Below are 19,154 nucleotides of genomic sequence, written 5' to 3' on the forward strand. Positions count from 1 at the left end.
TCCTGAAACAGTTGCATCATAATTGAAACAGCACAATTCTGTAGAATGTCTTTGTTGTATGATTAAAGGGCTCAAATATTATGGCATTATGAGTTTGATGACCTGGATTTCCAAGGTTGAATCAGAAGATTCCAGCTGACTTGCACAGAGCTTGTATATCAACACCGTCAGAGTAATTTGGAACACCAAACCTTCTTGCCTGATTTCACAACTCTTGTAGCAGAATTGGCAAATTCCAACAGATGTGCTCTTGTGGTAGGACTTCCCAAATTAGTAGAGGCTGGAAAGGGATGTTTAGCTGATGGTCAGATGTCCACAGTGTTGGAAGAACTGACAACAATGAATAAGTGAGCTGTATTTATGGCTACTGGTCTGGATTTTTTTTCTAATGCTGCTTTGTAGAAATTGTATTAATAATGATAGTACACAAAAATAAACTGCATATCACTGTACATATATCAGCGTACATTATTGGCACATATAAGTAGAATTTAGAATACTGATACACAGTATACAATTCCTGGTTCTGTAATATACTGAAAAAAGGAGCACCATTTTTTCTGCAAAAAAAATCAAAATTAATGTTTCCCATGGAATGCTTTTTCGAACATGGATGGAACTGACTATTCACATACCTGTGTGAGGGAGAGAGAGAGTGTGAGAGAGGGAGAGAGAGAGAGGCTCTGCTTTGGTTCAGTTTTGGCAAAGGAGATGTGGGCCATATCTGGGCCGACAAACACAAACTAATCTGGGCCACAGCTCAGCTGTTTATCTGGCCCAAATCTGGGCCAAAGTAAATTTGCTGACTGGGGAGTGAATGAGTTAGTGTGTCTGTGAGAGTGTTAGTAATTGAGTGTGTGTGTGAATGAGAGAGAGAGAGAGAGAGAGAGAGAGAGAGAGAGAGAGAGAGAGAGAGAGAGAAATTTGCGCTCATCCTTTGCTCCTCCTGTTTGCGTCAGAGTTTCGGTGGTGCGGAAGCATTTACTTCTGTGTTCATTCTCAGCGGCAACAAAAAGTATGTACACTGTTTTCTTCTGCGTTGTTTATAAGTATAACAATATGATGTTTTGTGTGAGATGGGTTTGCTTAGTGCCTGTAGCCTGTAGTTTCCACTGATAGGAACTGATTATTGTCCAAAGTTTCAGTTCCTTAAAGAATCATAAGGTTTACCATTGCTATTGGAGAGATCTGGTGCTCCGAAGCAAAATATCACTTGTCTTACTATTAAACTACAAATAAATCAATAATGAAGTAACGACAGTAAAAAGACTTGAGTGAGATGCGTCTTTGCGCATGTCCCTGTTTCTACAGAGCTGAGGTCATCAAGTTGGTATGCAAAGACGTCCAAAAATCTGTGTAAACAGTAAATATGTACTTGCATTTAAAAAAAAAAACAATAAAAGCATCCGTACTTGTTGCCGTTTATTCTCATTTGCTCATATCTAGGTTTTCTAATACTCTTATTTATTCAACTGGCATCTTATATAAATTTAATATGTGTAATATGCAAATATAAGATGTGATCAAAATTATATAAAAATAATTGTTTAAAAGGAACCCACTACACAAGGTACATTTATATGTTCTTGTAAATATTACTTTATTATATTAGTGTGTCCTTCACTGTCTCTATCTTCTTCAGGCTTCTATTCCTGGAAATTCAACCTTAACATAGAAAAGGCAATACAGAAGCTCATACAGTCAGAGGAAGCAAGTGTTGGATTCATGTGCTCAGATGAAACACAATGACTACTTCCTGTTTTCTTTCTACACAAAAGACATTCCCACAATATCTGACATGTTTAAAGTCACCAGAAATAAAAAAGTAGGGACAAAAGTGAGGTCTAGCCTTCACACTGAGGAGCACTGACTGAAAGACAGGCATGTACTAATCACACAGGAGCTGTTTATACAGTTGCTGGAAGATTAGAAAGACTATGAGGGAGGACATATGATAACATCAGCTGCTATTTCCGGCAAAACCTGAAAACCCAGTGGATTATACTCCCTGTTCATAAGATTTTTACTGCACAGATTAGATGAGAGAGTTGTAGTTATAAAGTGTGAGTGTGCAGCAATGGAGAAGCTCGGTGAAGATGGCTTTGAGAGACGTGAACAGCTTGGAGACTGGTCCACCTTCACCTCTGGACACTGGGATGAAGATCACAGGGACAGCAGTGGCTTTGGGGACTGGGCAAGTTTTAAAGAAGGTCTCAGTGAAGATATTGAAGATACTGAAGAGTTATCAACTCACAAAAAGCTTGGCCATGAACATAAGGTATCTATGAAATGTGACATGTTTGACAATTAAGTGCAAGCTCTTTTTTTTTTTTAATCTTCAATAGGAGTTTTAAAATTCTATTCATTCATAAATATTTTGACAGTAAATCTATGGTACAAGGGTTTCTGTGGTTATTTGGGGTTTTGAAAGGAAAATGCAGTGCTGTATGAAAACATTGACATCCATTACTGCTGCATTTATAAATGCTGCTATGGTTACACACCTTAAACTTCATTACTTTCATTTCATTTAAGTAAAATAAAAGATGCAAATGCAAAGAGTAAAAAAAAACATAATATATAATTCAGTTTATCTGTGTAGAAACGTACTGTAGTAAAGAGGCTTAACTGTGCAAGCAGCCCTTGTTGATGTTTTTGTCCTGAGTGTAGGTTTTGATATTTATCTTGTGATGAATTAAAGTGCTCGAACAGAACAAAGGCTAACAGTGCAGAGTGTGTGAAAACATACAGGACTTTATGAGAACATTGTCTTTATATCAAGACAAACAATGGTTAGGTTTGTTACTGATAAATCATGGGAAATTAAAATCTCTGGAGAAAGTATATTACACATACCCTGAAGGAGAAAGTTTCATTCTGAGTTACTAGATTGGGTTATTATTCTAGTCTAGAACCATTTACCCTCCATATCATTACTATTTCTCACTTTTTCCTAAAGCCTTTTTTTTTTTTTACTCAATGCTGTAATGATTATTCTACTTCTACACTTCTACTACTTCGCTGGGAAAATTCTTCAGGCCCAGAAAGAATGTTGGTAAATGCTAAAAATCTGGAATGGAATTTATTTATTAATAAACTGCTTCATGTAAAGTGGTTTAAATAAAAAAAAAATGGAAGAAATGTGTATGAAAAAATATTTTGCTTACTGAAGAGCTTAATGCTTGTGTATGTGCAGGTAGAGAAAGATGATGCGCCCTGGATTGTGATTCATGATTGCTTTCATGCTGAGGAGATGGTAAGAGATACAAGCATGATGGATGTCCTGCCACTGTCACAGCTACTGCACAACTCCACACACACTCCTCCTCCAACACTACTAAGGTGAGACATGACATGTGTATCGTGTAAGTTAAATCATTCAACTAATGGAATGTATGCATAGGTATTTCTGGGACAAAACCCTGGCCTATTCAGCAGTGTTCACAGCAAGACATTTTAAACACACTAGACACACATTTTAAACACACAGATTTTGTCATTCTGTCATTCACTTCAATTTTCAGATTTCAGTCAGTGAAGTTTTTTTTTCCCAAATATATTTTTTCTTCTTCATTCTCGATCCAGAAAGGGTGCCAGCTTTTATCACAGGCTGTTGTGTGATCCGAAGCCTCCGAGCATGACTCGTCCTACAAAACCCAACTTGCATTCCCACAAGTTGCTCACTGACACACTACAGCTCAAACAGACCAACACTTCAAAGGTAAACAAAGAGGAAGCACAGACACATTTACTACTGTTAAACAGTTTATATATGACATACTACTACTACTACTACTACTACTACTACTACTACTAATAATAATAATAATAATAATAATAATAATAATAATAATAATACTTAATATTATATAATAATAATAATAATAATAATAATAATAATAATAATAATAATAATAATAATAATAATAATAATAATGAGGGGTTTTTGATGAATGTAGCAAACATGCAACCTACTAAGACAAGGCAGACATAATGTATTATTCTAGAGCACTGGTCCCCGGGACGCGGACCGGTACCGGTCCGTGGACCAAATGGTACCGGGCCGCCCAAGGAACATTAAATTATTTCCATTTTATTTACTGTATTGCTCCGCTTTGTGCGACTTTCCATGGACGAGAGGTTAACTGAGAGACGTTATCTAAAGCCGCACCAATCCCGCGCATGCGCAAAATATCATGATATCGGGGCGGGTTTAGGTGACGTCTGGAGCTGAGCGGCTGCAAGCGGCAGTGGTGTTGTAGCTTTGGTGGAGAGAAGGTGTGTATCGCGCTTCTCTCTGTTCACCGGTTCGTTCTCATGTTTAACAGTGCTTGGTGTACGTGTATATTGTGTTTGCTCAAATTTAACCCACAAATTAGTAAAAATGAGCACGAAACAGACGTCGTTAGAAAGTTAGAAACTCTGCCGGTGTTCTGGATTAAAGTCATGGCGGAATACCCTGAGATTGTCACCACAGCACTTACATCCCTATTGCCATTTCCGGCATGCTATCTGTGTGAAGCGGGGTTTTCTGCAGTGACGGCAACCAAAACAAAACAACGGAATAAACTGGACATAAGCAACACACTTCGGGTGTCATTGTCTCCTATTACCCCAGATGGAACCGTCTCGTTGTAAAGAAACAAGCTCAGGGTTCTCATTGATTTAGCGTTGTAGTGAGTTAAAAATGCATGTTTAAATAAAATGAAATAAAAATGATTTATTTTAATTTAATTGTATAGCCGCCATCCCCAGCGGGCCGCGGTAAAATTATCAAACACCGGTCCGCGACGACAAAAAGGTTGGGGACCACTGTTCTAGAGCACTAGATGTTGCATGTGGATGAATTAAAGTAAACAGCCATTGGTCATTACATTTACAGAACACAGATATACCTCAACTTGGGTTCGAGAAGCCTGAAAGTTCCCCAGCTGCTCTCATCCAAACGAAGGTAGGTTTGTAGTGAAAAACACCAAGCAGCAGTAAAATAAAACATACAACAAATTTGGAAATTTGTGGTTTTGTTGTGATGATTTGTTTTGTTAATATGCACTTATAGGCCACTTACAATGTGACTAAATCTGTAACTTATTTGCTAACTGTACAATAAATTATTGTGTATTTGTGTGTATAGTTAACGCCACCCATGTGGAGTCAGAATTCACCTGGATTCTTCTACCAGATCTCGCACCAGTGGTTCGGACAGTACAGTTTGAGACTACAGAATCATCAGGGCAAGAAAGACCTGCTGTAATGACACACACTGCCTTCTACAGTGAATCACTGATATACAGAAAATAACCACAGTTTTTCTAATACCATAGAAATATCATCAGGTCTAAACTAACACAGGAAATAACTAAAATAACATGGGACATTATGCGCTTCACACATAAATACATTCTAAAATACTTGTTACAAAAAAATTCAATGTGTGTATACACACGCATGGTTCTTGCTAGATACAAAAATATTATACCCAAAACCAAAGGCAAAAAAAACAAAAAAAAAACAACATTTATACTCATGCCTACGGTAATAATATAAGGTGCTTACATACAGTAAAAGAATTATACAAAACAAATTTTAAACCATGAAGGTTTGTTGCTTTACATTCAAGGCTTAAATACATACTCTAAAGTCACAAAGCATGTTTTACTCACTAGGACTAGGACTCATTATAAGTTCTTCAAAAATAACAAAATTGCACAATTGCCATCTCAAGATCAATTGTAATACACTTGAACTATATGTTTATTTTTCTACCTCAATTATGTTTATTTCTATGTGAAAACAATTATTGGAAATGAAGCCTGTATTTAGACAATATATCCTATAGCTTATTAGGAGGCTGAGGTGAGAATACAAGGTCAGCCATGATCCTGCAACTGTAGGCTGTAAATTAGTACTTGAACAATCTTTGACATAAAACATTGCCTTCTAGTTGTTGAAGACATTACATAATGTATTGTTACTTTTGTCTACAGTGGTATCTCAACAGGGGCAACTGATGCAGAGCCCCACCATCATTTATTCATTCAACAAAAGTTAGCAAGCATGGGGAAGTTTAGTAAGGATTAGTTTCACTAAGTAGTTTCACTAAGTTTATTGTCGCACTTAGTAGTCAAAAATGGGACTTGGAATAAGCTCTCATGGGAGGCAATTAGTGCCAGGAATCGCTCTGCCCTTCTCTGCTCACTGAAATGTTTTAGTGGTGAGGAGCAGCAGACACACAGTTACTAGCATAAAATCAGTTTTTAAACAGATATATTGCCAAGATTTGGTAGAAGAAATAATGTGGAGAGGACAATATCTTGCATCAAAAATATGTGTGAACTACTTATATGTAAATACATGTGAAGGGCTGTTCCTGAATCAGTTCCTGATTTTTGATGGACTAGTTTTAGATGCTTTCATTTGGTTTGTTCTATTATAGCCTTACTAATAAAATTAATTGGATAGAAACCTATTTAGTGAAGTGTGATAGCCTCTAAACTTAATTTTGTTGAGGCTATATAGCTATTAATGTTGTTCTGCACACTAATATCTGTGGTCAAAAACCACTGGATTATTTTGTAAAGCAGTTAAAAATACTGTTTTGAACTGAAGGAATTAAAAAAAACTTTAAAGTATTTTATTTAATATAAGTACGGTATAAGCGGCACTTTTTTCGAACGGTGTTGATTAATATATTTAACAATAAATACAGTACATCAAACAGATAACTACCATGTAGGTGAAAATATCTGTGTATAAGATTGAGACAATAATGTGATACTGTATACTGTGTACTTACTACATGTGCTTCAGCATTGCTTTAAAAAAGTTATAGAAAAATATTTTATTTATTTTTGCAATAATAATAGGTTATAGGTTACACACAGAAACCAACAGTAATAAAATAAGATTCCATGCAGATGACTTCAACTCTCATGTTGTCAAGGTCGCATTCTTATTAGTTTCTAATTCCTAATGGTTAAACTTTTGAACTGAAGAAAGCAACTAGTCCACAACAGCAGTGATAACAGCTGCCTTGTCAAGTGAAACTTAACCAACAATAACCTCAACACATTTCTGTAAAATGAACAAGGCGTTAGAAACAAACCAAAAAAAAAAAAAAACAGAACAGCATCAGGACTTTCTGTTTTCTTTTTTGTAGGTTTCTGTTACAGAAACGTTGCCTGAAGTTTACATGGAAATAATCACTTGACTCACATCATAATGTATTCATTAATCAAAAATAATAAAACGTTTCAGATTTCTGTTTTTTCACATTTGATTTATTTTTGTATGTTAACATTTCACATGACTTCTTTGATTCTATATTGTTTGTATGAAGTAACACGGATTCATTGGCAAAAGTTTTAGGGCATAACAGTATTATTGGTACAAAACAACCGAATGCCTGTGACAGTGGAATTTTCAAATCAGAATTTTACAGGTTACGTAAACAAATCTTAATCAAATTCGACATATCACAAATTAAGAAACTCAAACGCTCACATATTTTGTTACAGTTGAATTCATGCAATGAATTCACATATTTATTTGCACATCTGCACAATTTGTCTGTGACTTCACACATTTGATGATGCGGAGGTGTGGTCACAGACAAATTGTGCAGATGTGCAAATAAATATGTGAATTCATGCAATGAGAGCTTCACACCTGTATACTATTTTCTCACAAACACATTTTGTTCCAATCAAAGAAGAGCTTAGTCTAAGAAACATACATTACATAGCTGTCTGAAGTATAATAAAGATGGGGCTGCAAGCATTTTGGAGTTATTTGGGTTTTTCTCTAGTTTAGACAACAAGCTGACTGACACCCAAACAAGCTACTTTGATTGGCCAAAAGTTCTGTGCCCTTTGAACAGTGCCCACCCCTGCCTCTATTGTTGCACAAATTACTTTTGCCCCATATTTCTGAGAGTTCAGAATCGAGAGTGCAGGTTGTTTTTAAACACATATCGTTTTGCAGGAGTGCAACATTTGTCTGACATCCTAGTTTTTTAATACAAGGGTGTGAAGAATGTGTATTGCACCATAGTCACTTTAGCAACTGTAAAGTGACTGTGTGAGTTACGTAATCTGTGATTTGTAGTATAGGATTCGTGCATTTGCTCTGTGACTTTTTGTTGAATTTACTGACACACGTGTGTGACTATTTTCTACAACTACAAATTACACATGCTCAGAGTCATTGTTACAAAACCTATGAATAATGTCATGTAAAAAAAAACCCTCATGATCGCGTTGAATTATTCTGTGAATAAAGATATTCTCAAAGACTGTAGAAAAAAAAAAGAAAGTTTGAAATTTTGTCATTTGGAAAACTTCCCAGAGATTACAAACAGGATGTGATTTCAGTGTGTGTGTGTGTGTGTGTGTGTGTGTGTGTGTGTGTGTGTGTGTGTGTGTGTGTGTGTGTGTGTGTGTGTGTGTGTGTGTGTGTGTGTGTGTGTGTGTGTGTGTGAGAGTGAGAGTGAGAGTGAGAGTGAGAGTGAGACATTAGCAGTCAGTGGTGAAATGTTTTCAGTAACACAATATGGCCTGGGCACTCTCATAGGTAAACATCCTTAAGGCTCCCCCTCCTTAATTCTGAATATTTTATTGTTTAGTCAACAATAGGGTTAATAGATCTAAATGTTTGTGGTTCTTTCCATGACTTTTACCATGTCATGGGTGTAGGCCAGAAACTGTTGATCTCAAAAGTTAAGCTTACAGAAAGTCTACGATAACTATGGTAAGAAATAACTACTCTTTACAACCATGCTGAAAAGAAAAACATTTCATATTGTACCTTGAAGTGGATAGACTACAACAGTAGATTCTCATTGATGGGTTACACTACTGCCATCCAAGAACAAGAATTTAAGCCTACAGTAGACTCAGTCTCACATAACTGGACAATAAAATATTGGAAAATGTTGTCTGGCCTTATATTTAATTGTTTTAATTTTGGTACACCTGTACAAAAACTCCATTCTGCATTTTAATTATAAGCTATATGTCCTTATGAATGATGTACCGGGCTTTGTTCTGAATTATTTTTCCATACTTCATCTTTGAACCAAATTAAATAATGACCCAACCTAAATGTATTCTTCTGTACTTTGGCTTGAACATATAAAGTATTAGAATCTAAAGGCAATAATTGTTGAGATTAAAGGTTGAGATTATAATAGGTCTGTTGTTAATATAATTAAAAGTATTGCAGGTACCTTTGACAATTATCAATCATCTAAGTAAGACATATTACAGATGTGAAAGCAGAATCGTCCGACAGACATTTTATTTATGCAAGGGAATTTTGCAATGCCTATCTTATGCAATGTACATCAAAACATTTCCTGTTCTTACTAAAAGACCATTTAATCTAAGACCAAAAAACCTTTTATATGTTTTTATTATACTAGTTGTTGAAATTCCATTCAACTCTAAAATGTACATAGCTTATCTATATGGTCATCATAGCTTGATCAAACAGACACCCTTCTGTGTCCTTTCACTTGTCTTCAGCCAGGGCAGTTATCTGACCGACAGACAGAACTGGTCTTGTCTCCTGTCTAGAAAAGAAACCACTGCACATGCAGAACTTGCTTCTGCAGATCTCCTTGCGTATGTTGTCACTGGTCAGCACGTACAGAATTGGGTTCATAGCACTATTAAGAGTGGACAGTCCCAGAGAGATGGTGTAAGGTGAGTAAAGTAATATTTCAAAGTTACAGGTCTTGTCTGAGAAATGGAAACTGACGGCCCGTAGCAAAAGAACAATGTGATAGGGAGCGAAGCAGACCAGGAAGAACAGGATTACTGCCCAAAGAAGGTAGCGAATTTTGAACTTCTGATCTGAACCCAAGCCATCACTGGCCTGGACCATAGAGAGAATGGCACGGTTGGTGACCAGCAGAATGCACAGTGGAATGAAGAACCCGATCACAAAGCGGGCATAGTTGAAAGCAGTCACAGTGGCGGTGCTCTGTCCGGGTTCAAAGCACCGCTTCTCCTCTTCTGACTCTGTCTCACCTTCTTCCATGGTAAACACTGGCATGTGACACAGTGCCACCACAACTACAATTACTGAAATGACTATCACAGCCCATTTCATCTGCCGCAGACCCCGAGATTTCAATGAATACACCACAGCAATGTAACGGTCCACAGACACACAGCACAAGAGGAAGATGCTGACATACATGTTGTTAAAGAACATGTAGCATGTAATTTTGCAAGCCAGAGAGCCCAAGTACCAGCGATGCCCATGGTGTATGTAAATGGCCCATGCAGGTAGCGTACCTAAGTACAGCAGATCACACACAGACAGACTCAGCAGGTAGATTCCCAACACATTCTTCCTTTGCACCTCGAGGAAAGTAAAATAGATGGTAACAAGGTTTGTAGGTACTCCCACAATAAGGACAATGCCATACAGTATCAGAAGTGGAAGTCGGTCATTTTCATAGGGAAGGTTGCAGATGAATGATGAATTCAGTGAATTGACTGAGGTTCCATTAGTCGAGCCCATGGTTGCTAAACAGAAATATTGACCATAGAGAAACGGACTGAATCAATAATCTGTGTAGTAAAAGATACATTTCATTTTAAAAATGTACATACTCATGATGTATGATGTTTGCCATCTATAAATGTAGTACCTTCAACCACAAGCAGTTTAAACAGACATGATAATTGTCTACCAAATTTATTTCTCTTCAACATGTTTTTTGTTTATTTACTAGCAATAAATTTTTTTAATTACTTTTAAAGTTTTAAGGACAATCATTAAAACAATACGCATTTTTGTATAGGCATTATTTTTCACATATATTTTCATATTTTATATAGTTTTTATGTAGTCTTTTTTTTATTTATCTACTTTTGTTTTTTTGTTTTTAAATTTTTTATTCCTAATGCTTGAATACCGGACAGATGAAAAAAGCATTTCACTGCATGTTGTACTCTGTATGTATGTGTATGTGACAAATAAAATTTTATTTGATTCGATTTGATTTGAACATTGTAGTGTTCGAAACACAGTTTCATATGGTGTAGCTTTTTCCTTTCTTCTTTTTATCATAAGAAATGTAGCTGAAAAATCACACCCTAATATCACTATGAAAAGTGTTTCACATGTCTGAAATAGACCAATTCAATTTCTCTCAAAAAAAAAAAAATTTACACTATGTATTGTCTTCATTTTAAATGACTTTAATTATCATAACGTTAAATGATCATTCTCAGCAGGTATGGTAATGAACATTTTATCTCCTATTAAGACATGAACATTATTAGTATAATTCAAAGCTTAAAAATAGATGTATAGTGGTTTTCTTTGTTCAATCATAATATAATGTTACATGATATAATACATTAAAATGTTTAATACTTACAAATATAAAACCAGCACAGATCGAGGGTCTAGATGGTGCACATGATGTTACTACAGTCTGCTCTACTTTCATTTGAAATAAAAAACAGGAACAGTGACGTGTTTTAGTTACATACATCCGTCTTACAAGACTTTCCTTTACACAAACCACTAAAGCTGCATTACTTTCTGTGTGGGGAAAGTGTGCCTATTGCTGTGAGCAACATTACATTAACAAAGATAACTAAAAATGCCCACAAACAAATAAATAACTGAAATTTATATAAACTAATAAGTAAATACAGAAAAGAAATAAAATTAAGAAAGAAAAAGAAAGAAAGAAAACAAAGACAACTAAAAGTGTACAAAGAAATAAATAACTGTTTATATACACTAATAAGTAAATACAGAAAAGAAAGAAAGAAAGAAAGAAAGAAAGAAAGAAAGAAAGAAAGAAAGAAAGAAAGAAAGAAAGAAAGAAACAAAGAAACAAAGAATAGTAACGTAAATGCATAAATTCAAGAATGGGAACGGAATACAGAATCATTCAGTAGGGAATAAAAGAAAAACAATAATAAAGAACCAATCAAAATAATGGTTTGATGATGATGAATGAATATCTATTTTTTTTATTAAGTATTTATATATTTTTTACAGCTACTCCGGACGATATCAGGCGGCAAAGAGAAACGGGAACCGTTCCGACAGCCGCAGTGAGCACACGGAGCTTTTTACATGTGACGCGTAATTCCGTTTCCAGTAATTTCTACGGGCAACAAAATCGCTGGTTCGCCTGAAGAGAGTTCCAGAAATCGCCTGTACACTTGACTGTTTCACGCGTCTGTGCGTAAAAATAATCCGTCTTGTATTTTTGAACAAACATGGCTAAATGGGGAGAAGGGGACCCTCGGTGGATCGTAGAAGAAAGAGCGGATGCTACAAATGTCAACAATTGGCATTGGTAAGATATGAAAAGAGCTGAGAGCCGGCGTGTGGCTGCTGTTAGCCATCTTTGCTAACCAGTGAGACATACAATGTAACAACACCGGTGCTAAAATAATTAGCTAACGTTAAATATATGTTTATGTTTGAATGATTTTGTTTTTATCGTGCGACAATTATGTATGAAGGTTATTTCCAGATGAACCAAAAGGAATATTCGGGACCGGTCTGAAGGTTTAGCTTTAGACGTGTAGCATCGTGTGTTATACAGCCGCTGTGTTCGCTAGTTGGCTACATGAATCATAGCATGGACACGACGAAGCGTCTGATCTGAAATGTCTACAATAGCATCCGCAGTGGCTTCTAGTTACAAGACACTGGGAACATTAATACAGAGCTGTTGCCTGTACTGACCGGATGTATATTGCTTTTGGGGAGATGCTTTCCAGATTGTTCTAGATGTTTCTTGTCTCCACGAGTGAATATTCTGCTACATGTTTACTAAATTACTAACTCACTTTTGGGTGTCTACAAGCCTAACAGGAAAAAAAAGTGTCATAACTGATTATAAATACAATTTAAATTTTAAAAGTTTATTCATTTGTCGTTTTCTGCTGGTCAGGGTCATAGTAGATCTGGATCCTGTCCTGGGAATACTGGGTAAAAAGAAGGAATACACCCTGGGTGGAACACCGGTCCATCATAGGACAACACACACTGATTTATGACCTATTTACATGCATGTTTTGGGGAGATGGAAGGAAACCAGTGGTAATAGATACAAGGAAAACAGACACAGAAACTGCAAACAAACTGTACTCCTGGAGCTGTGAGGCAGCTTCATATGCATATGGCATTTATGCCTTCTAGTGTGCAGTGATTTTGTTAATGAGTGCAAATTTCCTCTTGGAAAAAAATTCTCATTGTCTTGAAAGCTAGACAAGCGTTCTACATACCAAGTGCTGATGTAAACTTTGTCATGTCCCTGTATCTGAGATTGGATTTGTAAACCCAAGCTGTTACTGTCTCTGTTAGGACGGAGAGGGATGCCACAAACTGGTCATCAGAGAAGTTGAAAGAGCTGCTGGTAGGCCTGCAAGTAGAAAACGACGAAGGTAAATGTGAAATCACAGAGGTCAGCAATGCAGAAGGAGAAGCATCTATCAACAATCGCAAAGGGAAGCTCATCTTCTTCTATGAGTGGAACATAAAGGCCAAGTGGAAAGGTGAGAACAAGAGAATCATAAACCTAAATATGTGATTTTGCCTAATCTTTATAATGGCTGCCAGAATTGATGTTTGAAATTTGATTGATATTCAGATTTTTTATACTATTTACTTATTGTGCCATATTTTGTATAATTTTTTTTTTTAGCTTTTGATTTCAAAATAATACATTTTGAGAACAAAATGTCACTTTTGCAACACCTTTCTTTAAATAGGGACCTCGAAATCCGGGATCAAATACAAAGGCGAAATTGATGTTCCAAACCTTTCTGATGAGAATGATAAGGAGGACCTTGACGTAAGTTATTCTATTGCCCAAAGCACTTTCTCTATATTGTATATTCATTTATTTATTTTATTTTTTGCCTGCCCCTATCTATTTATTAGAGTAATTCTCTCTGTTATATATTTGCTTATGCTGTTTATTAATTGTGTTTTTTTCATTTTGATGTGGGAAACAGATCAGTGTGTCCCTTTGTAAAGGAGAGCCTGACACACCACTCTTTATTCTGATGAAAAAGGAGGGGGGGGAGAAAGTCCGTGAGGCACTGGGCAGCTACATTGAGCTTCTCAAAACAGGTCAGTCATTCTCACATAGCTTATGACAGCCTGCTTTATTAATGCTCCAGTAAAGGTCTAGATACCCTAGAGCTGAGTAACTCTGAACTAAGTTATTAAAAGAGAAACTGCATAACATCTGATTAGAGATAATGTGTGGTGTCTTGAGTCAGTATTACCCTGCAGTTACAGAGAGGAACCACTAGAGGGCCCATAACAAATAATGCCTGGGTAGTTTTGAATATTAAAGAAGCTTAAATGTCAGTACTACTTTTATAAAGTTTTTGTTGTTCTGTTATTCAGTTATTACACAGCTTCATGATTGACTTGTCTGCCCTCTCATTTGTACAGAGTTCACACAGGGTATGATCTTACCGACTGCCAACGGTTTGACCACACAGTCGACCTCTCAGACAAAAGTCAAGCTAGACAAAACCCAGGTAGGTGTGGACATATAATGGTGGCATATGTTACTTCTTTATATTGAGAAAAAGCACTCTTGAAATTAATTTTCTAAGAAATAACTTTGCTATGTATTAATGAATAAAAGACCGTTTTTTCTTATTTGGACTTTGATTTTTGATGGAGTTTGTGTCATTTTCATGTACAGATTGGCTCAGGCGGCACAGCTCCTCCTCCCGGGACAGGGGTAAAGATCCCCACATGCAAGTTCTCGCTAAAAGACACTTTCCTCACTTCACCAGATGAGCTCTATAGAGTTTTCCTTAACCAGGAGGTCAGTATATTCCAGATTATTAACACATACAAAGTGCTCTCTTGGTATTTTCCTTGAATAATGTGATAAATTCTCTCAAAAGCTAATGTGTGTGTTGTAGATGGTGCAAGCGTTTACACACGCGGCTGCTACCATTGAGCCAGATAAAGGAGGCAAGTTCCGCCTGTTGGATGGAAACGTATTCGGAGAGTTTAAGGAGCTGGTGAGAATCCAATTGTTTATATTAGATGTGTGTACTGAGTTTTACATGGGTTAAAGATGACATGGTTGTCACAGTACATATAAATATTTTTGCATTTCTGAGATTGTACTCTTGTGGACAATCTTCAGCTTGCTAAACATGAGGGCATGAGTTATATATGAGTTACAAAGCTGGGTGTTTTTATATGTCTATATATCTAAGTAAATCATCTCATGAAAATTAAGCAGCGTGTGACTGAAAATCCTGCTGTGGGTTTCCACAGGTTCCTGAAGAGAAAATAGTCATGAAATGGAGGTACAACACGTGGCCAAGTGGTAAGAGATGAATCTTTAGCAGTCCAAATAATGTTCAGCAGTCAGCATTAGTCTGGGCAACAGAGTTCCAAATTAAGAAACACATTAAATTCATAGTATATCCTTTTTATATTTTAGTTGATCTATAAATAACAGTGCTTTGAAGGATTTAATGATTTGAGATATAGATAGAGTTGCGGGGAAAAAAGTTTAGTTTTCTTCAGATCCATACTGTTCAGTAGGGCTTACGTTGTTGTACTATGTGTAAGTTAGTCTGACTGTCAGAATCTTTCCGCTTCATATTTGTGATGAGCCTAAATAGAGGGCTTAACAAGGACGATGCAAATTTGGTATTAGATGAAGTTCGAGTTGTTTGCTTTCTCACTTTTCTTCATTCCACTTTGTCTTGCATGTCTACATTGGGATTTAGAGCACTATGCGACAGTGACGCTGACCTTCATAGACAAGGGCAATGAGACGGAGCTGATGATTGAGTGTCGAGCCGTGCCAGAGAGTGAGGAGGACCGCACGCGAGAAGGTTGGCAGAGGTACTACTGCCAGGCCATCAAACAGACATTTGGCTTTGGTGCACGACTCTGCTGAGCTGCAACTTCACCCATCACATCATTTTGGCTGTTTTTTCTTTTCTTTTTTTTTTTCCTTCCCTATGTACAAATGAACACCTGGAATGTGACTCTACTGAAAAACAGACTTACCATTGCACCATGTTTTACTTTCTGGTTTTGGTTCATGTGTTTAAAAAAAAAAAAAAATTCCGGAAAGAAATGTATGGTTACAATGATTGACATGAGGTAAGAAAGGTGGAGAGTCAAAGTCATTTTTTTCATCTGTGTATATGTGTAAGAAATGTTTTTATTGTAGCGCAGTAAGTTCTACATTGGGCACGCTCACCTCCTGACCTTGTCTGGACAGGGGCAGACTTGATTAGTGCCTTTTTCAGATTAAGAATTTAACTTATGGATCTGTTTGTGTCATAGGACTGAGAAGAGCAGAATAAATCGTCAAACCACTAAATTAATGTTTTGTTCTGATTGGAAATGACAAAAAAAATTTAAAATTTATTTCTATAAATGATTAACACATCATATGGTATTATAATTTGTGATATTTGCTTGAACTGTTATTCTCAGAAAAGGAAATAGGTTTATATGTTCAAATGTGCAAGTGGGCATTTTTCATTTAGTTAATTCCCCAGCATATTTTGCCTCTTTTATGAATCTGATGTCATTCAAATGAGCAGTTTTCCTCAAGGCAACATGCAGAAGGTAAAAATATAAGAGCTGATGTCCCGAATGAATGAAAGTTGTTTTGAATAAGGAAATGCTCTAGCTTTATAGAAATCTGATTTTATTTATTTTACCTCAGCAAAACAATTTGGAAACAGGTGAAACTTTTCCATTTACATTTTCTTAAAATGACTTGCATAATCCTCTCACTCCTTTTATAATGCTCAGTGCTGTTTTTACTTTGGTTGTCATTAATTTGTTAAATATTAACTAAGAACAGAAGATGGCTTTCAAAAATCATGTAATGTCCACATAACATCTTTACAGCAAACCTTAAAACAATACATAAGTGTTATAGCTATAAAATACATCCTCTTATGTGTATTCTCCCAAAGCCCAATTTCTTCCTGATTACATCAAAGCAAATAAGAGTTGGTTAAGCAACAGTACTGTAGTTTGATAGCATTGATATTTCATTAGCTCTTTAACAGTTTGACAGTCACAGGTTCAACAACAATTATGAATCCAACAGAGGAAAAGAAAAGGTAGCAGTAGTGCTCAGAATAGAAAAAAATATCTCCCGCTTATAGAATAACACAAATCATATTCCTTATAAGGATTTAAAACTTACTAAAGTCATGAACAAGATATTTGCATTAAGCTTTTTACATACACATATATAGATAGGTAGATATACATTATCAAAATCTAAGCATTTTGTTATTTTAATTTTCTTTGCATTTTAAATTCTGCCTTGGTAGCAAAAAAATTACAAATTAAAATTTTTTTCTGGGAAATATTAAAAGAAAAATTTGTTGGTTTTTCATAAATATTGCTGCAGTTTTCACAGAGGTGAGCTACAGAGCCAGCTAGAAAAGCAAATCACAATGACGTTTGGACACCAATATAATACAGCTGATGAAACATGGAGAATATTTCTTACATAGACCATTTTTTCCTCTTGTATTGTATAGCAAATGTTGATGGGATCCAAGTCCTGCCCCTGTGCAGCTTATGCAGTAGAACTGATGAATGCAGCTGTTATCAAGGTGACTGTGTCTCTAAGCAGATGACAAGCTCAGACTCCTGAGAGAGAAATCAAACACAGGCTGAGCAAAACACAGGCAAAATGGATATACCCCAACTCACACACACAGAAAACTGAATTAAAATTAGAACATCAGAGAGCTGAATTGTGTGCGCACAGGTACATTTTCAATGCAAAGCTCACAGTGTTTGTTTATTTTAAAGTCTGTTGCTTGAAGCTTAATGCATGACATTAAAATCCTTAGGAAAGGTTTTAAAAATATTTCCTACACTAGAGGAGTCTGAAGGCTCAGTGTTATGCCTCTTGGGAAGCTCTTCCTTCTCTGGTGACTTGGTTTTGATGGACATGTTGTGCCACTTCTTTCTAGAAAAGAAGTTAACATTTCTATTCAAAAGCATGCAACTACAACGTGACAGCGAATACCTGGTAAATCATCTTCAAATCAAATGGCATGTGAGAGAGTGAGTGCCGAGCACTAAAGTGGCAAATCTTCACAGGCAATAATACTGTGCAATGGTCTTCATCAACACCTGATTATGTACCTGTGCCCCAAACACTTCCCCTTGGCTTTGCTCTCTTTAGCAGCTGATGAACCTGAGGCTTGATCTGCAAGCTCCTTCAGAAAGTCAAACAACTTCTCAGACTCAATGCACTGCTTCCTGTAGGATATACGAATGTAGTGATAGAGAAGAAGTGCAAGGATGAACAGGATTTTTAATTTTGCACACACCTTCATGCAAATAAAAGAAGAGAAGAAGAAATGAATTGCAAATCTAAAATGAGGCACTTTTAACCACTCACATGTGGTTGATGGACATGACTCTGCTGTTCTTGGACTGAATGATTAAGCTGGTTTTGGTTAGCAGTGAGATCAAAAACATTTCCAGAGCTTTAGCTTTAGCTTCAAGTCAGGGAATAAAGCAGAGTTTAACGCCTTCCAGTCTTCTAGCTAGCATTAGCATTGAACAGATAAACAGCAACAAAAAAGTGTTCTTAAAGGATACATATAATAACCGGAACAGCTGTTGCGATTCTGCCCACCTCAGTATCTTTCTGCATGATCTTCTTAATGCGACCCTGCTTGAGAGTGTAACACACACTGACTCAGTGTGAGGAGACTTTTACACACAAAAACTACCAAAAGAAACCTCTGGTGTTACTCACGGGGGGGAAACGAACGTTGTATTTTCTTTTCTGTCCAGGCATTTCGGTCCTTTAAATACCCGCTTTCGGGTTACATTTTGACTAATATGACAGTTATGTGTTTGTCGTTCCATTTGTTTACCTTTCACAGGAAGTCCAGCGTCTGAAGTGGAGAACGCAGAGGAGTTGATCTTCACGAAGCCCCGCCCACAAACTCAAGCCTACGTCATCAATCGTTTTTTTTCTCTCAATCAAATAATTTTATTTTTTAGTTTTGTTTTCCACTATTTAGGTTACTGTATATAATAAGTATTGCTTTTTAATTACAGTTTCGACATTTACTGTGTTTATTTAAAAAATGTGATACATGTTCCCATCTATGTTT

General features: G+C 36.3%; 4 protein-coding genes across 10 annotated transcripts; 2 read left to right on the forward strand and 2 right to left on the reverse strand.

Annotated features, from left to right (window-relative positions):
• The first annotated feature begins 434 nt into the window (after positions 1-434).
• Positions 435-7,262, forward strand: si:dkey-229e3.2. Its single transcript, XM_027172675.2, has 6 exons — positions 435-1,015; positions 1,643-2,278; positions 3,197-3,342; positions 3,586-3,721; positions 4,883-4,951; positions 5,135-7,262. The coding sequence occupies exons 2-6, from the start codon at positions 2,078-2,080 to the stop codon at positions 5,252-5,254; spliced, it is 672 nt and encodes a 223-aa protein (XP_027028476.2). The 5' UTR covers positions 435-1,015; positions 1,643-2,077; the 3' UTR covers positions 5,255-7,262.
• Positions 7,263-8,392: 1,130 nt separating this feature from the next.
• On the reverse strand, positions 8,393-11,526 carry gpr132a (G protein-coupled receptor 132a). 2 transcript variants are annotated; one of them, XM_027172673.2, is made up of 2 exons: positions 11,396-11,526; positions 8,393-10,535 (listed from the first exon to the last, which is right to left on the reverse strand). In XM_027172673.2, the coding sequence occupies exon 2, from the start codon at positions 10,528-10,530 to the stop codon at positions 9,511-9,513; it is 1,020 nt and encodes a 339-aa protein (XP_027028474.2). In that variant the 5' UTR covers positions 10,531-10,535; positions 11,396-11,526; the 3' UTR covers positions 8,393-9,510. The 2 variants fall into 2 exon arrangements, with proteins under 2 accessions (XP_027028474.2, XP_027028475.2); XM_027172674.2 differs by having other exon boundaries at positions 8,393-10,580; positions 11,396-11,467.
• A 546-nt stretch (positions 11,527-12,072) lies between these two features.
• Positions 12,073-16,437, forward strand: ahsa1b (AHA1, activator of heat shock protein ATPase homolog 1b). The gene is made up of 9 exons (XM_027172739.2): positions 12,073-12,334; positions 13,351-13,541; positions 13,758-13,840; positions 14,004-14,121; positions 14,452-14,540; positions 14,711-14,836; positions 14,937-15,038; positions 15,301-15,352; positions 15,762-16,437. Exons 1-9 carry the CDS (start codon positions 12,255-12,257, stop codon positions 15,932-15,934), a joined length of 1,014 nt encoding a protein of 337 aa, XP_027028540.1. The 5' UTR covers positions 12,073-12,254; the 3' UTR covers positions 15,935-16,437.
• Positions 16,438-16,686: 249 nt separating this feature from the next.
• LOC113659750 (dr1-associated corepressor) lies at positions 16,687-19,007 on the reverse strand. 6 transcript variants are annotated; one of them, XM_027172740.2, is made up of 6 exons: positions 18,791-18,983; positions 18,631-18,706; positions 18,428-18,527; positions 18,169-18,285; positions 17,896-17,989; positions 16,687-17,664 (listed from the first exon to the last, which is right to left on the reverse strand). In XM_027172740.2, exons 1-6 carry the CDS (start codon positions 18,830-18,832, stop codon positions 17,623-17,625), a joined length of 471 nt encoding a protein of 156 aa, XP_027028541.1. In that variant the 5' UTR covers positions 18,833-18,983; the 3' UTR covers positions 16,687-17,622. The 6 variants fall into 6 exon arrangements, with proteins under 6 accessions (XP_027028541.1, XP_027028542.1, XP_027028543.1 ...); XM_027172741.2 differs by having other exon boundaries at positions 18,631-18,703; positions 18,791-18,981; XM_027172742.2 differs by having other exon boundaries at positions 18,428-18,521; positions 18,791-18,980.
• Between the last annotated feature and the right edge of the window lie 147 nt (positions 19,008-19,154).

The sequence above is a fragment of the Tachysurus fulvidraco genome, chromosome 12, assembly GCF_022655615.1.
Source record: "Tachysurus fulvidraco isolate hzauxx_2018 chromosome 12, HZAU_PFXX_2.0, whole genome shotgun sequence".
Classification (NCBI taxonomy): Eukaryota; Metazoa; Chordata; class Actinopteri; order Siluriformes; family Bagridae; genus Tachysurus; species Tachysurus fulvidraco.

What these genes read in the sequence shown, in the direction of transcription:
- si:dkey-229e3.2 (XM_027172675.2), top strand. Translation starts at nt 2,078, where the DNA reads ATGGAGAAGCTCGGTGAAGATGGCTTTGAGAGACGTGAACAGCTTGGA. An exon ending in CCTCCTCCAACACTACTAAG is followed by an intron (nt 3,343 to 3,585) that starts GTGAGACATGAC and finishes TTCTCGATCCAG; the next exon opens with AAAGGGTGCCAGCTTTTATC. An exon ending in CTGCTCTCATCCAAACGAAG is followed by an intron (nt 4,952 to 5,134) that starts GTAGGTTTGTAG and finishes TTGTGTGTATAG; the next exon opens with TTAACGCCACCCATGTGGAG.
- gpr132a (XM_027172673.2), bottom strand. Translation starts at nt 10,530, where the DNA reads ATGGGCTCGACTAATGGAACCTCAGTCAATTCACTGAATTCATCATTC.
- ahsa1b (XM_027172739.2), top strand. Translation starts at nt 12,255, where the DNA reads ATGGCTAAATGGGGAGAAGGGGACCCTCGGTGGATCGTAGAAGAAAGA. An exon ending in CATAAAGGCCAAGTGGAAAG is followed by an intron (nt 13,542 to 13,757) that starts GTGAGAACAAGA and finishes TTCTTTAAATAG; the next exon opens with GGACCTCGAAATCCGGGATC. An exon ending in TCAAGCTAGACAAAACCCAG is followed by an intron (nt 14,541 to 14,710) that starts GTAGGTGTGGAC and finishes TTTCATGTACAG; the next exon opens with ATTGGCTCAGGCGGCACAGC.
- LOC113659750 (XM_027172740.2), bottom strand. Translation starts at nt 18,832, where the DNA reads ATGCCTGGACAGAAAAGAAAATACAACGTTCGTTTCCCCCCC. An exon ending in AGCTGTTCCGGTTATTATAT is followed by an intron (nt 18,528 to 18,630) that starts GTATCCTTTAAG and finishes CCTGACTTGAAG; the next exon opens with CTAAAGCTAAAGCTCTGGAA. An exon ending in AGCCTTCAGACTCCTCTAGT is followed by an intron (nt 17,665 to 17,895) that starts GTAGGAAATATT and finishes TTTCTCTCTCAG; the next exon opens with GAGTCTGAGCTTGTCATCTG.